Genomic DNA, 24212 nt, shown 5'->3' with positions numbered 1-24212 from the left:
AGCAAAGAGCTCTCCCAAGACCTTTGCAACCTTATTGTTGCAAAACATATCAATGGAACTGGTTACAGATGCATTTCAAAACTTCAGAATCATCCAGTAAGCAGTATTGGAACCATTATCTGCAAGTGGAAGGAACATCACTGCATCATCAACCGGCCATGCACAGAATCTCCTTGCAAGATTTCTGACCTGGAAGTCAGAAGGATAGTCAGAAGAGTAGCCCAAGAGCCAGGGACCACTCGGAGAAAGCTCCAGAAAGACTCGGAGGCAGCAGGCAACATTTGTTACAGAGAAAATAATAGGTGATGCACTCCACCGCCATGACCTCTATGCACGCTCTCCCTGCATGACTCTATTACTGAAAAAAAAAAAACATGTCGAAGCTCATTGAAAGTTTGCTACACAACATTTGGACAAGCCTATGAAATACTGATAGAATGTATTCTCAGGCGAGAGCAAAATTGAACTTTTTTGTCATACTACACACCATATTTGAAGGAGAAATGGCACTGTGCATCACCCTAAAAATACCATACCAACAGTGAGGTTTGGAGGTGGAGGCATCATGGTGTGGGGCTGTTTTTCATCTCATGGTACTGGCAGACTTCATACAGTTGAAGGAATGATGAATGGAGTCATTTTGGAGAATCTTGCCATCTACCAGGATGATGAGGATGAGACATGGCTAGACCTTCCAGCAGGACAATGATCCAAAGCATTCAGCAAAGGAAACTCTCGATTGGTTTCAGAGAAAGGAAATCAAGGCCCTGACCTTGAATCCCATTGAACAGTTTTGGAAGTTAACTAAAGATCAGGATTCACAAGGGGGACCCCTGGAATCTTCAATATTAAAAGATTATCTGTTTTTTTTTTTTTTAAAATGGGCCAAAATCACACCTGAATACTGCAACTGATTAGTTTCGTCATACAGGAAATGCCTTGAAGCTGTCATTACAAATAAAGGCTTTTCCACAAAGTATTTGAGAAATTTTAGTATGCGTTACTATTTAGTTATAGTATGTTTGGATTTTGTCATATGGGTAGATTATCTGAGTTAATACTAATGTCTGGTGAAAATTTCATGCAAATAGCCTCATTGGAAGTATAGGCTTACTGAAAAAAATGTTGACGTGTTCAATACTTATTTTCCCCACTGTACTTGATGTTCGGATCCCTGTATGTTTACAGAACTATGACAATGACCTAAAGCTGACATAGCCTACCTTGTGCACAGAGAAAGCAAAAGCCACATGTGTTTTTCATTCATAACATCAGTGTTGGCACATTGTGTGCTTATTAATGTGATGGCTTGTGTTACCTATTTGATACGAAAATACCATTTTTACGAGGTTGTGAAGAGTTAAGCAAAGTTTATTAGCTTTTGCAAGAGAACTATAATGTTTTGCTGATTTGGTGAAAGGTTTTCTTATTTGTGTGTAGAGTTTTGCAAAAAAATAGCCAATAGTTACAAAAAAATGTGCAATCAGAAAAAACTGTAACATAACATTCATTCTGGCCTACAGCATAGTTACTCTACTCCCCTCTAGCGTTTAGCAGGGTAGGCTATGCCAGGGGTTCCCAAACTTTTCCATGACAAGGCCCCCTAAATACCACTAGGCTCTGGCCAAGGACCCCCTTGATGTGTTATTAAACCCATCGACAATACTACGGCAAATGTAAAAATACATTAAGCAAATCCTAATTATTATTTTAGCCACAAGCACTTCGCGATGGAGCATACAGTGTGTAAAAATTGCATTTGGGGCTTTCTGCTATATGAGAGTTATCACTCTACTATTATTCCCAGTTATTATCATGGGAAATATAATGTTCAGATATGTGACAAATTATTATAATGGCATTGTATAACAACCATTTTTCTTTCCAACTTGCTGAGGCCCCCCTGGCACCCCCTCGCGGCCCTCACTTTGAAAACCACTGGGCTATGCTACTCATCTGTCTTTCCTTTGAGATGTAGGCCTAGACTCTGAAAGTTTGGTTATGAACTTTTGCTAAAGCTTTTTCTTCCCCTTTTACAGTGTAATCGTATGCAGACTAGGCCTACCATAATTGCTCATTAACCATTACTAATTACTAATGAATTAAAACGTAAAGAGACAGCTTAAAGATCCCACGTCTTCCGTTTGTGTGTCTACATGCATTTACATATATATATATATATATATATATATATATCTTATAGGTCCATGTCCTATGATCATCTTTAGTCCTAGTATCATCATACAGTCTATGGAATCACCGACCTAATGGTAGCCTAGCCTACAAATAAGGTGACGCAAGTGACGCAAATGCCGCGGTACCTTTGCAAACTTTTTAAATGAGCTTCTATTTCAAGCCAGACGGTAATAGACATCAACCAGCAAGGACTAGGAAAAGTAAGCTGCTGTGCTGCTATTTGCGAGACCTCGCGAAACTCTCCGTATATTTACACGTATTTTCAAAAATGCGTGGTTCTCAGTTGAGCGGTTCATTTGGATGTGAATGGCTAATTATTATCTCTCTTCTCAGAGTGAGGACATGATAAGCCGGGTGTCATTGCAGTTTGGGACAGCTACACTACGGATTTACAGAGACCCGGAAGTAGTAGGCTACAAGCGAGTTGCTCCATTTGTTTGTGTGAGTTTGGTGGAGAAACGATCAACACGCGAATGACAAGTTGAGCGTCGGTGATGGAAAATGAGGGCATTGTTTTGAATGCCTACGTGAAAACGATGCCGACATTTATCGGCACTTACGACGAAGATAACGAAAGCAATATAACAGATGAGTCCAGCGAAGTTGGGGCACCAAGCACATATTTTGTGCAGGATGATAGGGAAACCAAAGTGTGTGTTCCTGACAGTGTTTTGGAACTGCATAAGCACAGACCTGAAAACAAAGACAGTGTTGAAAGAGACCGAAAGACCACTGCAGTGGATATTTTAAGAAGAAATTTCGGACGTTCACGTCGAAACTTCACTTTCACGGAGGATTACAGAGATCCAGAGGATGTAGTTTTTACAATTAGCAACATGCAAATGGGACACTCCGAAACGAATGAAGAACCCTCGGACCATAATGGACAAGTGGAAGTAAAGTTAGAATGTCAAATGGAATCAGAATTTTCCGATGTAGAAGATGTTGAAATTAGGCCTGATGATTCAGAGGAAACTTTAAAGTCTAGAGTTAAACCTAAAGAAGACGGTAGTATGCGTGAGTTGAAACAACATGTCTACTGCTCCGTTTACTGTATTGCCAACGATAGTTACAGAAATTCCGTGGATATCACGGTAGGCGAAGAGGATCATCGGACAGTTACCCCCTCGACATCCAACACATCACTGGAACAAAATACACAATCCCCGCAACAGAGTGAATCGGAGGTCACAGGATATCCCGAGCCTTTTACCTTAGCAGATCTGGTGGATGCTACCGCTTTGAACAACTTTTATAAAGGGGATTCGAGTTTGTCAGCTGTATTGACTTGCCGCATTTGTCTGGAAGATAAACACATAAAGCCGCTACATTGTTGCAAAAAGGCTGTCTGTGAGGAATGTCTGGAAACATACACCAGTTCACAGGTAGGCTAACTAACTATTCGACTGGCAGAAGTTTGCTTTCATCTCTCAGGTATAGGCCTACTGATCACATAGTTTGTCAACTGACCTGCAAAGGGGTTACCCAATTGAGGGCAATAACATTAAGAACATCACGAGGGATCGGCGCTGACGAGATCATTGATGTTTTGACAGGAAAGATGCGTATCTCCCCTGACCAGCCTTTGAGTTTGATATGGGACTTCCCTGTCCATTGTGTGTTGAGACGACACTGCGTTTGTTGATAATGTTTAGGGAAACAACACGCTTCCTGGGCCGGGGATCATTGTGTTCACTGGTCATTTCAGATACAGTGAGGCCAGGGATCTTTTCAAGACAACTTTAACAACAGATGCCGAGGGGCTCTCTCTTCCTGGCTTTGTGTGCGCGTGCCTCATGGCTCAGTGAAGTGAGCAGCCGCTGGCGCATTTAGCGACAGTGGATCGGCTTCCTCTGTTAGTCGAGTCGAGCGAGGGCCTCGATTTTCCCTCACGACGGAGACGTGGGAAGTGGGAGGAAGCTTGTAGTTGTGTTGTTTCTGTAATTGATTGCTTAATCACCGAGCTCTGCCTCCCCGACCCATAATTATATTACTCGTGCTGTTCAGCAAAGGCCCAGCTAAGCCGTCTCCACAGTCTCCACAAAAAGCAGTTAGTTGTCTGGCTGGAGGGATCTTGTCACTGTAATCATGTAACCGTCCCGCCTGTCGCCCCGATTTGATTTTATTTAGGTTTCTTTTTTGGGGTTGTGGTGGCGATGGGGGGTGAGGTGGCAAAGTGGGTTTTTGGAAAGGCACTGGAACAATGTGAGAGCTTCCTGGAAGTGAAGGAGGGTGTTATTTGCCTGTGGCTTCTGGTCTCAGTCTAGGGTAGCTTTGAAATCTTTGTAGTGCTTCCTCATACAAGCATAAAAACCCCTTGTGAATGAGAGTGTAGAACACAATTGTTTTCAGAGCTAGTTCTTCCTCCCATCTTCATACACTCTCAGAAGGCAAAACACAACTGTTGCAAACAAACATACAGCCTCCATTTGATCTATACTGAAGGCTCTATAATGCCCATGCCCTGTCTATTAACCCCAGTTGATGTCCCATTTACCCCCTGAAGAGCTGAAGTTACTTCACATTTGAATGCTGTGGCAAACCCCCATGTAACCCGTCCAACCAGTTCACATTGAAAGGCTGCCCTTATGTAGGCCATTCTATGAGCATTTATCAGGCTGGACCTGGCCTGTGCTCTGCAATCAGGGAAGGGACCTTCTGGCTGCCAAGTGGCAGTGCCTGCTGTGGTAGTGTCTGATGCAGTAAGCCCTTTGCATCGCTGTGCATTAAAAGTAGATTTAGTAGGATTTGCTCCCATGCAGCTTTAAGTCCTGTAAGCTCTCTCTCTCTCTCTCTCTCTCTCTCTCTCTCTCTCTCTCTCTCTCTGTGTCTTTCTCTCGGACTGTCTTTCTCTTTTCTCTCTCCTTGATTGCTGACATTCGCAACAAAAAAAAAAGAATGCTGCGCACTCCCCTCACGTTTTTTTTTTTTTTTTACAAGAAAACATGGGAGTACATCTGTAAATCTCCTCAAGAAAAAAACAGTTGCCCATGTGGGAGAAAGAGCAACTTGTGCAATCAATACTAAAAGTATACTCAAGGCCTTTTGCCAAGTCTAAAGTGATTGGAGAGAGGTATGGAAAGAGAGAGAGAGAGGTGGGTGGATGCCATTCACATATTATTTGAAGTTTCTCATGAAGGCGGATGGGGATTGGCAATGCATGGCACAGCAGAAAGAAGGCATCAATTTAATGTCTTTATTCTTATTCCTTTGAGGAAGAAATGGGGGAGTCATGATCACAGGATGCTGTGCCCCCGTGAGGCATATGCTGAAATGGTCATATCATTGGCAAATAGAGCTACGGCTACAGACAGATGAAAGGGATGTAAATGGCCTCGCTTGATCTGTGTAATCTGCTGGGGTAGGAAGACAACACGGGCGGGGAGCCCGCAGGACAAAAGGGGCCTGATTTAAATGGCTAATTTCTAACTGTGAAAGAGAGGGAGCCGCTCCATGACTTTATTATCCTTGTTCGGGTAACAGAAGGGAAGAGGGTAGAGTGAGGGGTGAGAGGGACGAGTGGAGGGGGGAGGGGGGGCTTGAGTCGTTTTGGTGAAATGAGTGGTAGGGAAATGCCAACTAGACCACCGCAGTGTTCACAGACGCATCACCTTAAAAGGAGGTCTGACCGAGAGGAGGGTGCTCATTTGGTCATCCGAGACCCCTTTCAGTGGGGCCTAAGTTAAAGTCTATGCAAAGATTTGCCTGTCAGGAGCAAGTGTCAATAGTACTTACCCAACTCTCGTCATGTGCTATGTTGAATAAAATGATATGAGCCTAATGTATGGATTAATTGGAGGCTATGATGTCACCGGTTTAGTCTGTATTGAGCTCATGATTATGTAGCGAAACTTCAGTTAGTCTTAAGTAGATGGGCCATGAGTTACTGCTTCTCCCTCATCTGTGGTTGTGTTGATTAGCAACCTTAGTGATCAAATGACTGGTAGTTTGGCTGTCCTTTGTGTTTGCATAGTTGAAATGACTGACTTGAAGGCACCTGGAAACACTAGTTTAAACATTGTATTGAAATATGCTTTTGAATTGTGAAATGCACTGCCGTGAGATCATTTAAATCCTCACTGCCAAGAAAAGTAAAGTTGTTCTCTTGATTAAATGCAATGATGCCCCTGAAGAAATACATCCAAAATCATGTTAACGGTGATTGATATTCTATACACTTGACTCTCTAGTTAATGCCCTGTGAGAAAAGACCTGTTTCATTGGTTTTCGTGCATGCTGAGGTTCTTAATGAGTTATGAAAGTCCTAACCCAACCCTATGTCCAAACTCAGCTCAACATGTCTAAAATTGTGAAAAAAAGAAAGCACAGCAACACAAAAACAGCATGATGAAGACCATATAAGTGATTCGAAGAGAAACTACATCATCATTGCTATGCTTTGACCAACGTGGCTGACAAAAGTATGATTCAGTGTGAGATCACAGTTTCCAAAAGCACATTTTAAACATGTCAGCCAAGCTTACTAGCGGTGTGTTAACATTCCCTGAGCCTGAGTAACCTCTTTACAAGCCACAGCAGAGTCCAACTGATAAACAGGTGTTCATTTAACCATCAGTCATCCTCCATGACTATATGCAAGTCATTGTGCTGAGCCAGTCTGACTCAGAGAGATAGAGACAGAACAGCGATGCAGCTGCAAAAACACATACTACAGCACCGGCACAACACTTAACACAAATGCCAAGTGGAATTTTTTGATGATGATGATGAGGCTTTGAATTTACAGGAGAGTGTCTATGGGAGCATTTGGCTCTGCCTCCCTGCCATTTATTGTTTTGAACTACAATGTTGTGCAGTTGTAGACAAAGCGAGGCGAGGCGACCCCTCTCAGTGTTTTGTCACCAAAAATCCCTCTATCAGATCAAGTTTCACCTGCTCAGTTAGCTGGTTCCACTGGTTTGTCATGCATAGTTTTTTTCCTTAAAGATGAGATCATGCGTGTGTGTGTGTGTGTGTGTGTGTGTGTGTGTTTTTGAGTGTTTGAGAGAGAGTATCAGGGGATGCCTGTTAACGGATGATTGAGCTCTGACGCAGCTGAGGTCACCTTAGGTCATTTGAACTTGTTATGCCTGCCTGCTGTAGTTGATTTGTGAGGCTTGTCATTAGTCGAACTGTGCTAATTATATACTAAGAGAAGAGAAAGTATAATGGCCAAATCTTCCCTCCTCTCGTTAGCATAGAACATCTTAAGAGGTAGAGCCATATCGTATAATCATTTCCCTTTACTTCAAAAGCAAACATACACACAAAGACAGTTAAATTACTTGTAACATGTTGAGCTTGTCACAACATCATCTATTGTCCATCCTACTCTGGCCTGCCTGATTGATTAGTCAGTAAGATCGTGCTGTGTCAAGAAGTCTAACTGAAACCTGGTTCTATGAAGTCAAACCGTAAGCAAGCCAGGGGGAAGTGAGTGAGTACCCGATATAATTAAAAAGAATTTGTGAAAGTGCACTACGAATAGAAAATGGGTCAAACATATGGACATATCTGTGCATGATAATCTCACCCACAACTATTCAAATTCTGACCATAAACAAAACTGATACAGGAAAACAAACATGCAAATTAGCAAGCCCAATATCTGTCTCTTGATCTCTCTCTCACACTGACACCATCTCACACATGGAAAGTGGACACAACCTATCTTACAGAGATGCCTAAAAATAAACAAGCCCAGTGTCTCTCACACTCACACACAGAGACTACCCCCTGGAGGTTCAGTGGTCACTGAAGCATCGAGTGGAGGTGTCCGCTGGTTTCATGCCTCTGCTCTGCTAGGGGTGTCCTCGGGCGTCCCTAGGGCTTTATTACTGCCCTGGTCACCCGTCTGCGATTTGTCACTTCCCATCAGGCACTGGGGCTCGCGAGCCCTTCGCATTGCATCGTCCACCCCAGTGTCGCCGTGGGCCGTGAGGGATAGTGGAGAGTGTGCGTTGAGGACTCATACACTCACAGTAAAGCTGCTACTAATACTGCTGTCTTCCTGTTCCAATCTGTCTGGCTCCCCTTGGACTTGACTGACATTAGTTTGTTTACGGAGGTTGTCACCCATTGGCGCAGCTGGAAGCCTGAGCTGAGCTGTCTTCCCTTAAGCTGGAGGAGTTGTAGTCCTTCATGGCACGCAGCACATCGAGGCCACATGGGCGTGCTCCAAAGGCTTCACCAATCTCCTGGGAATCACAGGCCTTCTTTAAGCCCTCGGCTAAATCAAGCCAACCACCTCCACTCATTAGCTCACACTTCCACTTTTTTTTATTTAGACAAAGATGTGGCCCTGAACACAACTTTTTCTAACACTGTAAAACCACACGTCTGTAGCAATAGCTAATGCAATTAGGCTGCGGACTACCTTATGACCAACGGTGTGGCCATACAGCAGATCCCTTTACCCAGGGTGGCACAGTGTGTGCACTGCAGACAAACGTTTGCGTTGGAACTGGGCCCTTTGACTAAGGGTGTCTCCAGCGCCTTGCTCTGCCTGCTGGGCTACGTTTAGTGTGTGACCCACACGGAAGACTGAGAGAGCACCGGACGTTTTGGGCTGAGTCAGCACCTAGGCTTCACTGGCCATCCATCTCTCCCATACACGTACATGATTTATGCTCCCTTTCCTGTTGCTTTTCAGACTGTTGCGTAACCTGTTTCAGGCGGGATTGAGGCCGCACTGCGCTCTCTCTCTCTCTCTCTCTCTCTCTCTCTCTCTCTCTCTCTCTCTCTCTCTCTCTCTCTCTCTCTCTTTCTCTCTCTCTCTCTCTCTCTTGCTCTCTCTCTCTCTTTCTCTCTCCCGATGTCACTGCTGTGTAATCCCGATTGTAATCGGCTGCTCTTTCCTCTGCACGCGTTCTCTCTCAGAGGCCTAGCGTGCATTTCAGCGGAAGTGGACAGTCAAAAAACTCTTGACCCAGATAACCTTGCCTCCAGACTTGTGTGCCCCCACAGTTTCCAAAGTACCCTCTAGAGCATCCTGCACGGCACTCTGGTCACTTAAGTCAGGCACTAAATGCAGCGCTTAGGTCAACAAGTTCTCTGCAATGGCCCTCCGGCCTTATTTTTACCCTGAAATGGAACCCTCCCGCAGCTGCTGTTGCCACGGCTCCCTCCCTGTAGACCAGGGAAAGGTCACGGAGCAGACGGGCATTTGTCACCAAGATGGCCGCCAGTTAGAAAGGTCCTTTTAAAGTCCACAACTCTATTCCAATACACTTTTGTCGAATTCAGTAAGTTACTCCTCAAGGTGACCGTCCCGGGTGTCCGACGTGTCTTGCCTCTGTGAAAAGGAGACAAACATAGAGAATAAGCCATAAGCTATCCCAGCCAATGACAGGGAGGTTTGCAATTTGATTGTACTCAAATATCAACAATCTTTTCTCACAGTCACAGACAGCATGTTAATGTCATTACTTTTATTGGCAGTACCTCACTGGCACATAGCTCATCACCTTCCCATACTTGTACAGTTTTTCTCGATCACTTTAATGCTTGTGTCAACTCATGTTTTTAAAACAATTAACATGCAGGTCTAAACAAAAGCACTCTGGCCAAAATGACTTGGCCAAATAGCAACACAGAACAGACATGGTATCTCTTATAGATAATGAAGGATTGCTGATTGAAGAATTGTGCAAAGGAGATTCACACAGGTGTATCAGATATTCAGACTTATGCAAGGAATCTCTACCTCCTGTGAATAGATGTTTTCCTTTTGTTTAGCACAGGGAAAGCAATATGAGTCTTTGAATGACCTCTGTGTTAACTGTTTTGCAAAAGGGTGTGAGAAATGTGTGAACCCAATGAAAATGTGTGAGCACCTTTACAAGAGATGACTTCTGCTGTGCAAAGAAGGTGTTAATGAAGACCAAGTAAATCCCAGTTTCTTTAAGCAGGTCAAAGCAATCGAGAAACTGTAATACTCTGTTTTGAGTGAGAAGGACGAGGTATGAGCACACATCATCAAGCTCACTGCCATGTGTGTTGGGAGAGGAAGGGAAGGAAAGTGGACTTTGTTCAGTGCTGCTTAACTGGTCTAAGCTATGGTGAGGTGTTTGTACAAGCGAATGTACATGATATACTGAGGCAAGATACATGATCTACTGAGGCAATAGAATGTAGGCTTGTGTTGTGTTCCACTCCAACACACCGCCCGGAGGCTGTTTGCACAACCTATTGATCACAAGGGGAATTTCTGTCTGAGAACATTAATGCTGGATGCTTGATCCTGAATGTTCTATATTGCTCCCTGTTGACTGCAGGGAGTTTTGAATAGGTGAATAGAATAATAGTTTGTTGTGGTCCATATCATCCTATTGAAGGTAATTTGTAAGCATTTTGGAATCAGTTCTCTGTAATCAGGAATCAATGGGTGTGTTTGTGTGTGTTTGTGTGTGTTTGTGTGTGTGTGTGTGTGTGTGTGTGTGTGTGAGTGTGTGTGTGTGAGTGTGTCCTCACTGATCAATTCAAGGGGCGGCTGTTGAACCGAACACTTTTGCAACACCGTGACGATGAGAACATTAAACAAGAGCCACTGCTGAATGATTTCTTGTAGGCCTACAAGATGAATGTTGCAAATTGTTAATAATCACATTTATTGATGTCAAGGTTCTTGAAACTCTTTACAAGGCTCAGACCAAAACAAAAAGCTGATATGATTAAACTTCCTAACTTCTCTAATACACTTTCATCCTCCCCATGAACGTTACTCAGGCTTTCTGTGCCACTGTGTGCTGTAATATAGCTTTAGGGCTTCAATATCTTTTCTTCAATATCTTTGAATGCGACATTAAGAGATTTTGGTTGCTGAAATAAAGACTAAATGTAATGTAGACTAAACCTATATAGCTGAAATGAAATTGTTTTATTTGGGGTATTTATGTATCTTTCTCTGCCCCTCCACCCCCAACCCCACCTCCACCCCAGGTGCGTGTGGGCCGTGCGGTCGTGGCCTGTCCAATCACGGAGTGCAGTGGTTTCCTGGAGGAGAGCGTGGTGCTGGCCCACCTGGCCGCCGAGGACGTGGACAAGTACAAGTACTTCCTGGAGCTGAGCCGCCTGGACGTCGGCACCAAGCCATGCCCGCAGTGCAACCAGTTCACCTCGCTCAAGAGCCGCAGCGGGGCACCCGCGTCCACCCGCAGCGCAGAGCACAAGTACAAGGTGTGCGCAGTACAGGGGTGCACCCTTGGGGGGGGGGGCAGAAGTCTGAGATATTCACAAATGGAGGTTAGAGTACTAAGAACAAGGAGAGATAATCTTCATTTAGCTCAAGGTAGAGCAAACGAGGTTACAAATCCGTTCATTCATTATTCGTTTTTTAAACCAAAACAGAAAAAACAAAAAAATGGTGTGTTTATTTATTATTAATGGCTTGTTTAGTTATTATTAATGTTACATTATGTCTATGAGTGAATGAAACTAGTTAGAAATGTAGAAATGTAGCTGGGTTGACTAAGAGATTTTAAGATGAATTCGACAACTGAGTGAGATGTGGCGAACCAACTAGAACCAAGAAAAGGAAACTGTCGGCTCAACAGCAATGACATATAGGAACATAGATAGAAGGTATTGTTTATTGTTTTTATTGCAGGGTGTGTTAGAGGTGATGATTATAATCTACATCATTAGGTTGTTTACAAGAAGTTGAATTATTATGCAGATTACTTTTGGCCTAACCCGCCTGTAATGCTTAAACGATTAACACCACCTCCATTCAGAATAACTCTTGGGCCATTTCAGCGGCTCAAGGCGACTCGCACATTGAATAATCAGGGGTTGGTTGAGTTCAAAGACCACAGATTTCGTAGTCGAGCTGGAACTGAGAAGGTATTGGCTCAGGTTTTCAGCCCTGTGGTCTTCATGTCCAGCCTTTATTGAACAGCTTGTCGAACACCATGGGTAAATAAAGGTGAACAAACTGGCCACTCCTTTAGGGGTGAACATGCACCTATCGTAATTTCATTTGCGCTAATCACGACGGCACAGGCGTGAATGCCTGACCTGCCTAGTAGTTATGAAAGAAGTGTTTGCTTTGGATATATTGATATTACAGACACTCCTTTACCCAAAACAAGGTGTGTTCATCTATCATGCTGTACGTTGACTTTAGATAATACATCTATGATTTTGTGTGCTGAGTGACCTACCAGTGCGTTCAGGTAGCATGGGGTTGCGTGGTATTAAATTAGCTAAATGTTTTGCCCAGTTTGTTACATTTGTGTGGGTTGGTATAAAGGGAATGCATTGCACATCCATGTCATGTAAAATGGCCCAATGTGTGAAGCAGTTCTCTAGTTATAGCTTTTATAATGAATCAAACCCAGATGGTAATCCTGTGTCTGTGTTCCAGTTCTAACCTTCTTCTCTTTGTTCCAGTTCTAACCCTGTTCTCTGTGTCTCCGTCCTAACCCTGTTTTCTGTGTGTCTGTGTTCCAGTCATAACCCTGTTTTTTGTGTCTGTGTGTCCCAGTCCTCACCCTGTTCTCTGTATCTTTGTGTCCTGGTTCTAACCCAGTTCTCTGTGTTCCAGTCCCAACCCTGTTCTCTGCTCTCCGTGTCTCTGTGCAGGTCCAGTGTAGTAAGTGCCAGTTTGTGTGGTGCTTCAGGTGCCACGCCCCCTGGCACGACGGCCTCAAGTGCCGCGACTACAGGAAGGGAGACAAGCTGCTGCGCGACTGGGCCAGTGTCATCGAGCATGGACAGAGGAACGCCCAGAAGTGCCCACGGTGCAAGGTGGGCAGAGGGTACCGGCTTACCTTAACCTGAATGGCCATCACAACCCCCACACGAAAAAACAGGCATTTGCCCACAGACACATACAGAGCTTGAGCTTCATTTGGCATAGTCCATTTATAACATTTACAAAAGATTCTTCCCACTGCATACATATATACTGTATGGTATCTGCCAATACCATGAATGTCATCTTTTCCACTCATTTATCAAATGTATTGGTATCAAGGGAGAGATGTCAAATATATTGTGTCAAGGGACAGGATTCTGTTCTACAAAGATGTGTTGCCAAACTATCAGAGAGGCAGGAGGGCAGTTTACAGTGTCATCAAGATCATACCACACAGCCATTATCACCAAAACCGTAGTGTCTGAAAGGATGGGGACAGAAAATGTTTGTTTTCTTTTTAGACCATGTTTACCACTCTCTCTTTATCTTTCTCTCTCTCTCTCTCTCTCTCTCTCTCGCATAACGCTCAGTTGAAACGTGGCACTCCAGGAAGGAAATAAGTGAATTACATTTTCACTGCAGCCTTGGCAGCCTTTTGTTCCCCGTACAAATGCCTGTTTAGTGTCTCTCTCTCTCTCACACACACACACACACACCCTTTCTCTCACTCATACAGAGAGCCATTTAAATACAACTCCATCACTTGCTGCAGCTTTGATAGTCTTGTCAGTGTGACTCTTCTCACTGCCACCTTGTTCAGTTTCATTCCTTTGTGTGGCTCAGCCACAGTGTTGCTTAAGGAGAACCAGCCACAGACACCCCGTCATTATAATAATACAATGTAGCGAGAGCCGTAGAGTAAATAAAGACGTCAGCACAGTGAAATGACGTCAAAGTAAGTGCTGGTAGTGTATGGCACTTAACAGGGAGGCATCACCGTTCATGTAACAGATTCCATTCACGCAGCGTCAGCTGCAACAATTAACTTCCACAATGGAACTGGCTACACCAGACTTAATAGCGGCGCATACACTACTCACAAAAAGATAGGGATATCTGGCTTTCTGGTTTCAATACACTGTTGAACTGGTAGACATTAACACTCAAGTTTAGAGAAGGTCACATTAAGTTCACCTGTAGAGGGTACAGTGGATTTTAGGTTCATCCTAAAACATTTCACTCAAAACCCGAATATCCCTGACTTTTTGTGAGTAGTGTATGTTGGAAAAAAATTAAACCAGTCTTCTAAAACTATTTTTATGCTCTGCAAACGGACCGCTTCAGTTATGTGCCTGGTGTAGCCTCCCGGTTGGCCAGGCAGGAAACGTGACAGACTGCACAGGCCAGGGAGCTGAGGGAGAGTCTGTAACTGGTAGTTCTTGTTCCAAGTGAGCAGAAAAAGGCAACTATGCACAGTCGGTCGGCGCAGGTTCGCCGGTCATCCAGTTATACATTCCCGTCATGGGCATGTATGTTTTCAGACTTTCATCTGGGAAGCATCAACCAGCCTTTTTGGCTTCTTTAGTATCTGCTGCGGTCATTAAAGTACATTTTGCGCTCATGAAAGGCCCCCTAATTTTTTTTTTTTACCTTAAAACAACAATTTTGTCTTGTTATTTTCAGTATGCTGTAGAATTGCTCTGTGTATTACGGTCCATATTTAGATTTCACATATTTTCTACTTGTTGGGTAAGCATTCCATGGCCTCCCACATCTTCCACGCTTCACGCATGTGCAATTGACTGTCAATGTGGGCAGTTTGAAGCATGAGAATAGAGCTTGAAAACAAAGCAGTAACTTACACCATCATCTTACAACCATCTGTGTACACACACACACACACACACACACACACACACATACACACTCTCACACTCTCTCTTGCTTACAGATCCACATCCAGAGGACTGAGGGCTGCGATCACATGACCTGCACGCAGTGCAACACCAACTTCTGCTACCGCTGTGGGGAGAGGTACCGGCACATGCGCTTCTTCGGCGACCACACCTCCGACTTGAGCGTGTTCGGCTGCAAGTACCGCTACCTGCCCAACAAACCCCACCTGCGCCGCTTCGTCAGGGGCTCAGTCTGTGGTGAGTCTCTCTCTCTCTCTCTCTCACACACACACACACACACACAAACACAAACACACACACTTATATACACATACACACACACACACACACACACACACACACTTATATACACATACACACACAGACATAGGGCACTGCAGTGTGCAGTGTATGCAGGGTCGGAGTGTGTGTGTGTGTGTGGGTATGTACACTAAATGGACAAATGTATTGGAGCAAATCTCTTAATCACTGAATTCATGGGGCCCCCTAAGCTCCAGAGAAGGAAGGGACATTTTAATGTTTCAGCAAAGAAGGACATTTTGGGTAATTCTGCGTTTCACACTTTGTGAGAACAGTCGTGGGAATGCCCTTTTCTGTCGCAGAAAGACTGGCCTGCACAGAGACCCTGACCTCAGCCTCATCGAGCGCCTTTTGGATCGCTTAAAACGAGATTGTGAGTCAGGGTTTCACGTCCGACGTCAGTGTCTGACCTCACAAATGCTCTTCTGGAGTAATTCGCAATAATTCCCAGATCTTGTGGAACACTCTTCTAGAAGAGTGTAAGGTGTTATAGCTGCCCTATGCCTATGAATTCACATTGGCATGTCATTAAAGTTCCTTCCTGTAGGTGTAATGCCTAGGTGCCCCAATACCCTTGTCCAAACAGTACACACTACACATACTCCTCTCGTAGCACTACCTACAACTAGACTTGCTAATTTTAGCACTTACCTGACTAGAACTGGCACTTGACTGTATGGAAATAGCACTCGCTGCTGCACTAACTTGTCCTTATCGTACTCTACCTTGATTGATTCCCTTGTTGGGAGTCTCTTTGGGTTAAAAAGCGTCAGCCAGATGTAATGTAATGTAATTTATTCCACTGCTTGGTTGAATTTCCCATTGTCCTGCGTAATTTAGAACGTGTATTAACAGTATGTTATTTGCACACCTATGAATAAGATCCAATTTGTTGGCCGTATCACACTTGTATATTAATTCGCCTAACTCATAAAATACAGATGTTCAGAACATAGTAACATTGTAGCATATGACGGACGGACGTTTAGCTAGTTAGATGACATGTAGGCTTCATTAAGTAAAATAGCGATGTTTCAAAGATAAGGTTCATCATAATCCTGAGATATGCCTGCTTGACAACGGGGGAGATGGAACTCATCCATAGCAACCATCCATTTAGAACAGTTTGGCCAGAGACGGTTGTTGTTGGCAGTTTCAACCTCAATCTTTGGTTTCAACAAGTAACGGTACAGTACAGTTCAACTAGTAATGGCAGTTTGTGCTGCAAGTTGAGAAATTTGTTGATATGTGACGGAAAGAGGTAGTTCTACTTACAATACTGTTTTAGAGATTAAAACGTTTCCATTATAACAGGAAATGAACACAACGCAAGTGGCAACAGTGGAATAAACGGGATAATGGACTTCACACCGTTCGACTAGACAAAGTTAATACACTTTTCTAGATGGTGTCTAGAACGTGTATTAACTTTGTCTAGTCGAACGGCATGTCGTCCATTATCCCTTATGTAATGTATACACTACACTATTCTCAACACTATCTTTTTGAATGTGTACCTGTTAGAGGAGTATAAAATTACACTGTGTTTATGTTTGTGTGTGTCTGTGCCTTCACAGTGACAAAACTGCTGTTGTGTCCATTGGTGATTGTGCTCACGGTGGTGGTTGGTGCAGTGGTCATCGTTGTTGGTAAGGCTCTCTTTAAAACAAACATCGGAAAGAACACATACTCAACACACTCTCAACACACTCTCATACTTCGCCAAGTACTGAACCCCACACAGATGGACACACAGAGCCTGCTCTTTTCAAACACATCTTTGATTTGGTCAGGTTTATATAGGTTCTGTGTTTGAATGGCAACATTGAATTTTAAAGGCAACCTGTTAAGTCGTCAGTAGGCAATCGTTGAAATTAAATGAAACACATTTGAATGACCACTGGAAGAAACGCTGAATGAAACATTTCCCGGATGTTGCACTCATAAAGCAGCCCTTTATTTGTTTAATGAATGGCAGCTTTGTTTGCCCCTGAGATTGATATCAGTCCCCAGCTCCACTATGTTCACCTGAACGGGAGCTTTTAAAATGCCTCATATCTTTAATCGTGGACCGTGTAGGGTTTGGGAGCTTTGCATAGCTATCACTTTAACATCAGGAGCTGGCACTTTGTCAAGGCTGTAAATGAAGTTGCTTTGAAGCCTCACTGGTTTTGTTCATGTTATTTTAATTACCGACTTTGGCCAAAGGCAAAAGTAGCCGTTCTATGGTTATTATGTTCTAGTTATCCCACATTAATTGTGCATCTAAATGCTGTTCCAACAAAGCCCCATGATAACTAATTAAGCAATACGCCCTGAGAGGCTGTAGGTTACACTGATTTTTAGAACAGCTAAGGCACAATGTTTTGCTTTCGTTTCCATTCAGCCAATCATAATCAAGGACCGGAAGTATCCGTTTTAGAAGTGAGCACTTCACCTGCACATTCAGTTCACAGGTAGCCACTCTAGTGGACGTCCCCACAGTCAGCATGTCCATTGCCTGCTCCCACAAAACTTGTGACATCCACATTGCATTGTGTTGTGTTATAAAACTGCAGATTTTAGAGTGGCCTTTCATTGTGACCAGTCTAAGACACAGCTGCGTTATAATCATGCTTTTTAATCGGCATCTTTTTGATGTGTCCCAGTTGTCTGGTTAATGGGTTATCTCGTATAGAGTTATGACAGATAGAGCCGTGTTGCTGTAATATGTGGTGTAGACCTCTGTAGCTGTGTCTCAGAGCGTTCCTCTGCTGTTCCCCCTGCAGCTCTGCTGATCTTCCCCATCTACTGCTGCAAGAAGCGCAGGAAGAGGCCCCAAGGGACCGAGTACTGGTTCTCCTGAAGGGCCTCCACCAACTACAACTCCTTCTCCTCCTCCTCCTGTTCCTCCACCACCTCCTACTACTGCTACTCCTCCTCCTCCATCCCATGCTACTCCACTGCTGCTTCTGCTTCTGCTGCTGGTCCAGCCCAGCACTGGGGTCAACGGAGGACACCGATGGGTGGGCCCATTGGCTACGGATGAGCAGACAAACCAAAACACACACACAGACACACACACAGACACACACACAGACACACACACAGACACACACACCCCTGCCTTCTCCTGTGTCCTCGGTATCTGCAATAGAGAGAGGAAGAAGGCTGAGCCAACCTCTCGCCCACTAATGAGGCAGTTACAGACAGGGACAGACAAACTCAAACCCAAGCACAGCAGTCATGTCCTGCTGAGTACCATTTAGTTCTGTTGGATACTACTCACTCCCACACACATCCAGCACACTCACTCCTCCACTGTTTCAAATGATGCATCTCTATGGGAGTGGCATCACCGTGGCTACCGAACAGACTTTTAAACTGAGATGAGAATGAAGGCTTTTAGATCAGACTCAACCAAGAACCCTTTCAACAACAACATGGGAAACCCTTAATTCTGCACACTACAAGTACTTGACGTATGAATCAACCTATAACTGTTGACAGACTTAACTGTTGTATACCATTGCACACTTTTTCCTTAGTCTTATAAGGGTCAGTGGCATGTTCAGACCCCCCCTAGAAAATACTTTTACCGTTTTTCATTTTCAGGGACTCTTTTTTTTGCGGAGTGTGGAGAGAGCGGAGAGTGTGACCGGTCTGTGCCGAATAATTTCTCTGGACATCGTGATAACCAAGTCACAGATAAGCAAAAGCTTACCCGCTGAGGAGACGTGGTCAGCACAGCCGTTTTGATCCCAGGCTACTGATAACCATTGGCTGCCAATGTTGCTAAGCAACTGGAAATGCTAATGCGGAGTCAGCGAGCGTAAACAGATTTAAAATTATTATCATCGGAAACGGCGCACACACAAACTCATTTGAGTTGGCAATTAACTGTACATGTTAATATACAAACAAATATGACTCGTGGTTTATAGCAGGACTTGTTTGCTGATATTAACCAAAGTATGTAAGGTTTTTTTTTTTTTTTTTACTAGTAGCAGGTGTTTCCAAAACTGATCTGGCCCCTTTCTGGCACAGAATGAAGCCCTCTGTAGGAACCTAGAATGTTCTGATCAAGACCGTTTGAAGATTCTGAACAGTGTTAAGGATGACGTTCGGAGGGGAGGGTGGGTTGCAGATAGTTGCCAGCCTGGTCATTTTAGTGGCCTCTGTTTTTGCTAAGCACCTCTCTTCGTAATCTCCACTCCCTTCAAATCCTATATGAGGGCTGTGCCAAGCTCGCTGGTATGTGCATCACTGACAAAAACGCATTCAAATCTGCTCTCTTTTTTTTATTTTTTTAGAAGAACCAAACAGTAGGTCACAACAGTTGCAGACTGCTCTGCTGCAACTTCAGTGCCAATATAAGAGTCTGTCACTTTTCTCGTGTGGGGTTTTGCTATGCCAAATGTTTGTTTTGCCCCGTGACGCACACCCAACGTCTTTTGAGAAGAAAAATGCAACAAAATGAAGTTGAAATTCTCTCTCTTTTGCTCTCAGGATTTTGCACAAAATTAAGGACTGAAATGAATGCCCACTGATGAGAAAAGGTTGAATTGTAATTGTAAGAATGCGCTCAGAGAGATTTTTTTTTTTAAGTCAAAGACTCATTCTCCCACCTTCCTCCTAAGCATGACTGGTTCACACGCTTCTGAATCGTGTTTTTAGCTTTTGCACATGGGAGGCCAGCCCGAGAGATGAGGAGGACGGAAAACGCATTTTAAACGCCAGGCTCAGCGGTCACTCTCCCACTGGACGGGTGGGTGTGTGCGGGGGATGGGAGAGGGAGTGGGTTTGGTGGTGGTCAAAAGTTATTTATTGCTGTAGCATGTCTCATGAGCCAAGGATTGTCCAACCCTGTGTCAAACCAACACTGCATGAAATGGTCACTGTGTTTTTTGTTTTGTTTTTGTTTTTGTTTGTCTCTTTTCCCACCACTGTAAATAAGTCACTGGAGTGTGCAAGACGCATGGGGTCACCCATATCTCTTGAATTCTTTTTAGTTGTCAGGGATCACATGTTTTAATTATACTGGCCTGAGGTTAAAGGATTTGTAGCTGAGTCGGCCAACAGTGTTTTAAGACCCACTTATTATGTTTCAGAGACATGTTTTAAGAGGATGAATTGTAGTCCGACATCCCTCTGTGGTCCAGCGTCACTCTTCGAGATTGGGGCGTATGGCTTTACTCCACTGTCCAAATTCAATCAGAGCCATATTAGCCAGTAGGGCTTTTAGCAGACCTCTGCCAGACACTCACACGGTTTCTGGGCAAGCCTGGCCACTGCCTCTGTTGCTGGTGCTACTGATGCCGGCTGGCACCAGGGTCAGCGAGGACGTAGCAGGTGGCATGATGGGTGCCCGTCGAGTGGTCGGTAAGGTCACCCCCTCGACAGACGCAGAGTCCACTTTGTCAGACAATTTGCTTGTGGCTGCCTCTTCAAGCTTCAAGCTCTGTCGCAGCCCATGCACACACACACACACAGCCCTGGGCCCTCGTCTGATGGTAGAGGGGCACTTTGTTAGATGCTGCGGTGTAACTAGGCAACCCCAGCAAGGCTGTGCCACTTTTATCGGGAGAGGCAGTGAGAGAGATTCTTGGAGTATATCTCCGATCTCCTCAAGTTCACTCAATGGCTCAAAGAACTGTGAGTAATCACAGAATGTCCAAAGGCACGATATTTGAATTAGAAGGATGTAAGTGATTCTTCTCAGGTATTGCTGTACAAACAACTGCTGATTTCAATCCTCGTTCCTCCCTTGTGCACTATACTCTACATGAAACCTGGCCAAAAGAATCTCCTTGGGGCATTTAGGTCATACCTGTTTTCAGTTCACACATTTTTTATTTATTTTATTGCAAATAACTGTTTACAAACAATTTTGTTTCCATTTTGACTGTATATTCCTTCTGTTTCTTCTGTAAAGGTCTTTTATTCCACCCACTGATTCAACTCAAGATTTGGTTTGATAGAAGACCTGGTTGCACCATTGTGATGACGTTGCTATGGAGCCTTCCCCTGTGCCTTCCTCTGTATGTTATTTATATGGGGGTTTAGTTATGTATAAAATATGTTTATCTACTTTTGTCAAGAGGGTCACCTGAAATGTTCTCCTTAGAAACCTTCTAGCACACAGGACAAAGTGTATTTCTTTGAAATGTACACCATTGGTGTACACATTTTGGCGTAGTACGTGGTATGAAACTACAAGAGACTTGTTTCCTTTCACACTCACACCTTCAGGAAAACACGATACCAAATGATTAAGAACTAAAGCACATCACGCTTTTTTCTGAGATGTTTTGCTGCTGCACTTTATTTATCTCCAAAGTCTGGTGAAAGAAAACAACCAAATGTCAGGCAGCCACTGTGCATATCTTATCGTGGAAACCCATTAAAAGAAACTGAATTTGTGTGTGTGTGTGTGTGTGCGCGCCTGTTGCCCTTTGGGGAATCAGCTATTGTTGGGAAAAACAGTGACGTACAATAACTTCATTTTTCTCAGTAAAGACTGTGTCACCATTTTCTTCTTCTCATACACCGGCAGAATTCAGCCAATAAAAAGGCCTTTTTCATTAACAGACATGCTTAGTGTAAATACCCCAGATAGATGCATGATAACCTCCTGTTCTATCAGGTTTTTCCTTGAACTATTATAGGCCTCTATATTCTTCTTCAGCTATCAAGTTGCATGTCTAAATAGGCTTCCTGTTTTCATCGTGTCAGGGTGATGAAGCACTTTGGAGTTGCAGAGCGTGTAGAAAAAGTGCTGCATAAAAAGATGTGATTTTGATCTTACCCAGGTTTAACACTAATCACTAATCAGCAGAGCAGCCATCAAATCAGTCACAGCACTTTTATCAGAGCCACATATTGATGTTTCCTTCTCTTCTTCCTCATCTGTGTCTGGTTTTTGTAAGTCTTTAATGTCCCCTAGGGGCAATTTGGTTCACAGCAAGTAGCCAGTACAACAACTTATGGCCTCCTGAAACTAAACAACTATGACAAGATTCGGGAAAGATTCTTGAAAGATTAGTCTTTTGAGTCTTGAATGGGGGCATTAGTTAAAAGACTACAATCTTTCAAGAATCTTTCCCAAATCTTGTCAAAGTTGTTTGGTGTAAGGTGGCCATTAATCTTCATAACATATAAGATAATAATGCACATATGCAAAATGTAAAATCACATATATTTGTGGTGATCAGCCTGGCTCGGTGCTGACTCAGCTGTCAGCTGATCTCAGGCCAGCTGACATCCTCCAAGCTGAAAGCCCAATAGTGTAGCCGTTGCTTTGCTTCCTGTAGAGTGGGATCAGAGAAAACACCATCTCCCTACTTCCTGGAAGATTTTTCGGCACTAAATAATACAATGTTGATATCCTCCAGCTCCTGTGTGTGAACTGTGTACTCACACATCTTTCTGATTCAGTCCTTATCAGGCGATTGCTTAGAGGATTGGTTTAGTTTTTCTTACTTTTGTTCTTAATGTTTATTTTGGTCTCATTTATCACCTAGCCTACTGGCATCAGATAATGGACACACCAACATAATGAATTTTCTGCCTGCTTAAGTGGTGTCTGTTCAATACACCAAGTGTTGCCCTCTCTCTCTCTCTCTCTCTCTCTCTCTCTCTGCTTGCTCCACCCCCTCTATCTCCCACATACACTCAGATTGATGTGGATATCCAGTTGAAAGCAAGTTTTTCTGGGCCATCTTTGAATATAATAATACCAGAGTGCTTATAACTGGCAACATTGATACACTGATGTTTACACATTATCCCTGCTGAAAATATATGTAGGACTTCTCATGAAATTAGAGTATTATTTCATGCAAATACATGAAATATAGTAGGCCTACAGAAGAAGGTTGTTTTTTTTTCCGGTCAGTTGTGGTATTTGTTATGAAATTCATGAGGATTTAATTTATTTAGTTGAACTGCGAAAATACATATTTGGTTTGGTGAGGAAGAAATGCCAGAATCCCTCATACACCCTATGCACTGGCTCTTTTATTCATTCAGTCAGTTATTAGGGGTTTGTCATCAGATCTGGACATCGCCATATTGGAGATACTCGCCTCATTAGAAAGCATTAGGCACTGAAGTAAATCCCTAACATCGTCAAGGAAAATGGTTAATTATTGCCGTGTTTTAGGTTGTACCAATAGGTCAGACTGAGAAAAACATCTGGTGTAGGTATCGACTTCCAAAGGTTATTAAAAAAAAAACAGGGAGAAAGGACAATAATGCCAGAAGTTATCAGAGGAAAGGGGGCGCTTGTGGTTGAACTTGGTACTTAGTCTCCCTCACCCAACTCATATGGATCTGCGCTGCCAATAATCCGTAATTTCTCGAAATATCGCGCCTTTTCTTGTGGTCCAAGTCCTGCCCTATATGCCTTTGCATCTTAGACGCATTTTGATGAGCTTTTCTGTTGTTTAGACACGCTACAATCACGTAAGATATCCAAAGTGCATAATACTCCATTGTACTTTAGGGTGACCAGACGTCCCCTGTTTCCGGGGACAGTCCCCGATTTCGGTGACCTGTCCCCGGCTGGAGCTGTCCCCGGAAAAGTCCCCGGTTTTCACTGTGACTGACAGACCCGAAATTGGAATAAAAGAAAAAGAAAACACTGACCAAACGTACAGTTGCGCACCTTTCACGCACAGGCTCAAGCCAGTCAAAGCAAGCGCTCAGCTCAGACCTCCAAGATGTTCTAGAATGCCCATATTTCTGGTAGGCTATTTCGATTGGTGAAATAGCAGCGCGGTAGAATCTTTGAAACGAAACCACTTCTGCGGGGGAATTATTAAACCATTCATCACGAACGTGCCAGCTGCTCGAGTCCAGGTTAAACTAAAATTGCGGAGAACCCGTCACACAGATAGCATATCATACGCAAATATCACGTGAACGGCCGGAATCTAAGCTTTCCAATGATATTAGCGCCAAATTGCTGTGATAAATGGTTCGCGAGAAAATTAACAATGAATTTATGTGACAACTAGCATCGGTAGGCCAATTGCAACAAGTTTCTACATGGTCTACAACTTTGGGCCAAAATTATAATGTAGGCCTATTCTCAACGATTTATGTCAGTACAAACATTTTTGTAAATTGTTTAGCCAGAGTAGGCCTATCCCACCATAATGGTTCTCATATTGCCAGAT

The 24212-nt window shown here is 43.6% G+C and overlaps 1 protein-coding gene across 1 annotated transcript; it reads left to right on the top strand.

The window, feature by feature from the left end:
- The first annotated feature begins 2377 nt into the window (after window positions 1–2377).
- On the top strand, window positions 2378–21452 carry rnf217 (ring finger protein 217). Its single transcript, XM_042096015.1, has 6 exons — window positions 2378–3581; window positions 11137–11373; window positions 12781–12945; window positions 14787–14988; window positions 16629–16700; window positions 17820–21452. The coding sequence occupies exons 1-6, from the start codon at window positions 2691–2693 to the stop codon at window positions 17894–17896; spliced, it is 1644 nt and encodes a 547-aa protein (XP_041951949.1). The 5' UTR covers window positions 2378–2690; the 3' UTR covers window positions 17897–21452.
- The last annotated feature ends 2760 nt before the right edge of the window (window positions 21453–24212 follow it).

The sequence above is a fragment of the Alosa sapidissima genome, chromosome 6 (assembly GCF_018492685.1).
Source record: "Alosa sapidissima isolate fAloSap1 chromosome 6, fAloSap1.pri, whole genome shotgun sequence".
NCBI classification, from domain to species: Eukaryota; Metazoa; Chordata; class Actinopteri; order Clupeiformes; family Clupeidae; genus Alosa; species Alosa sapidissima.
Note: the sequence above shows the minus strand (reverse complement) of the source record. Positions and strands in the feature narration are given on the sequence as shown.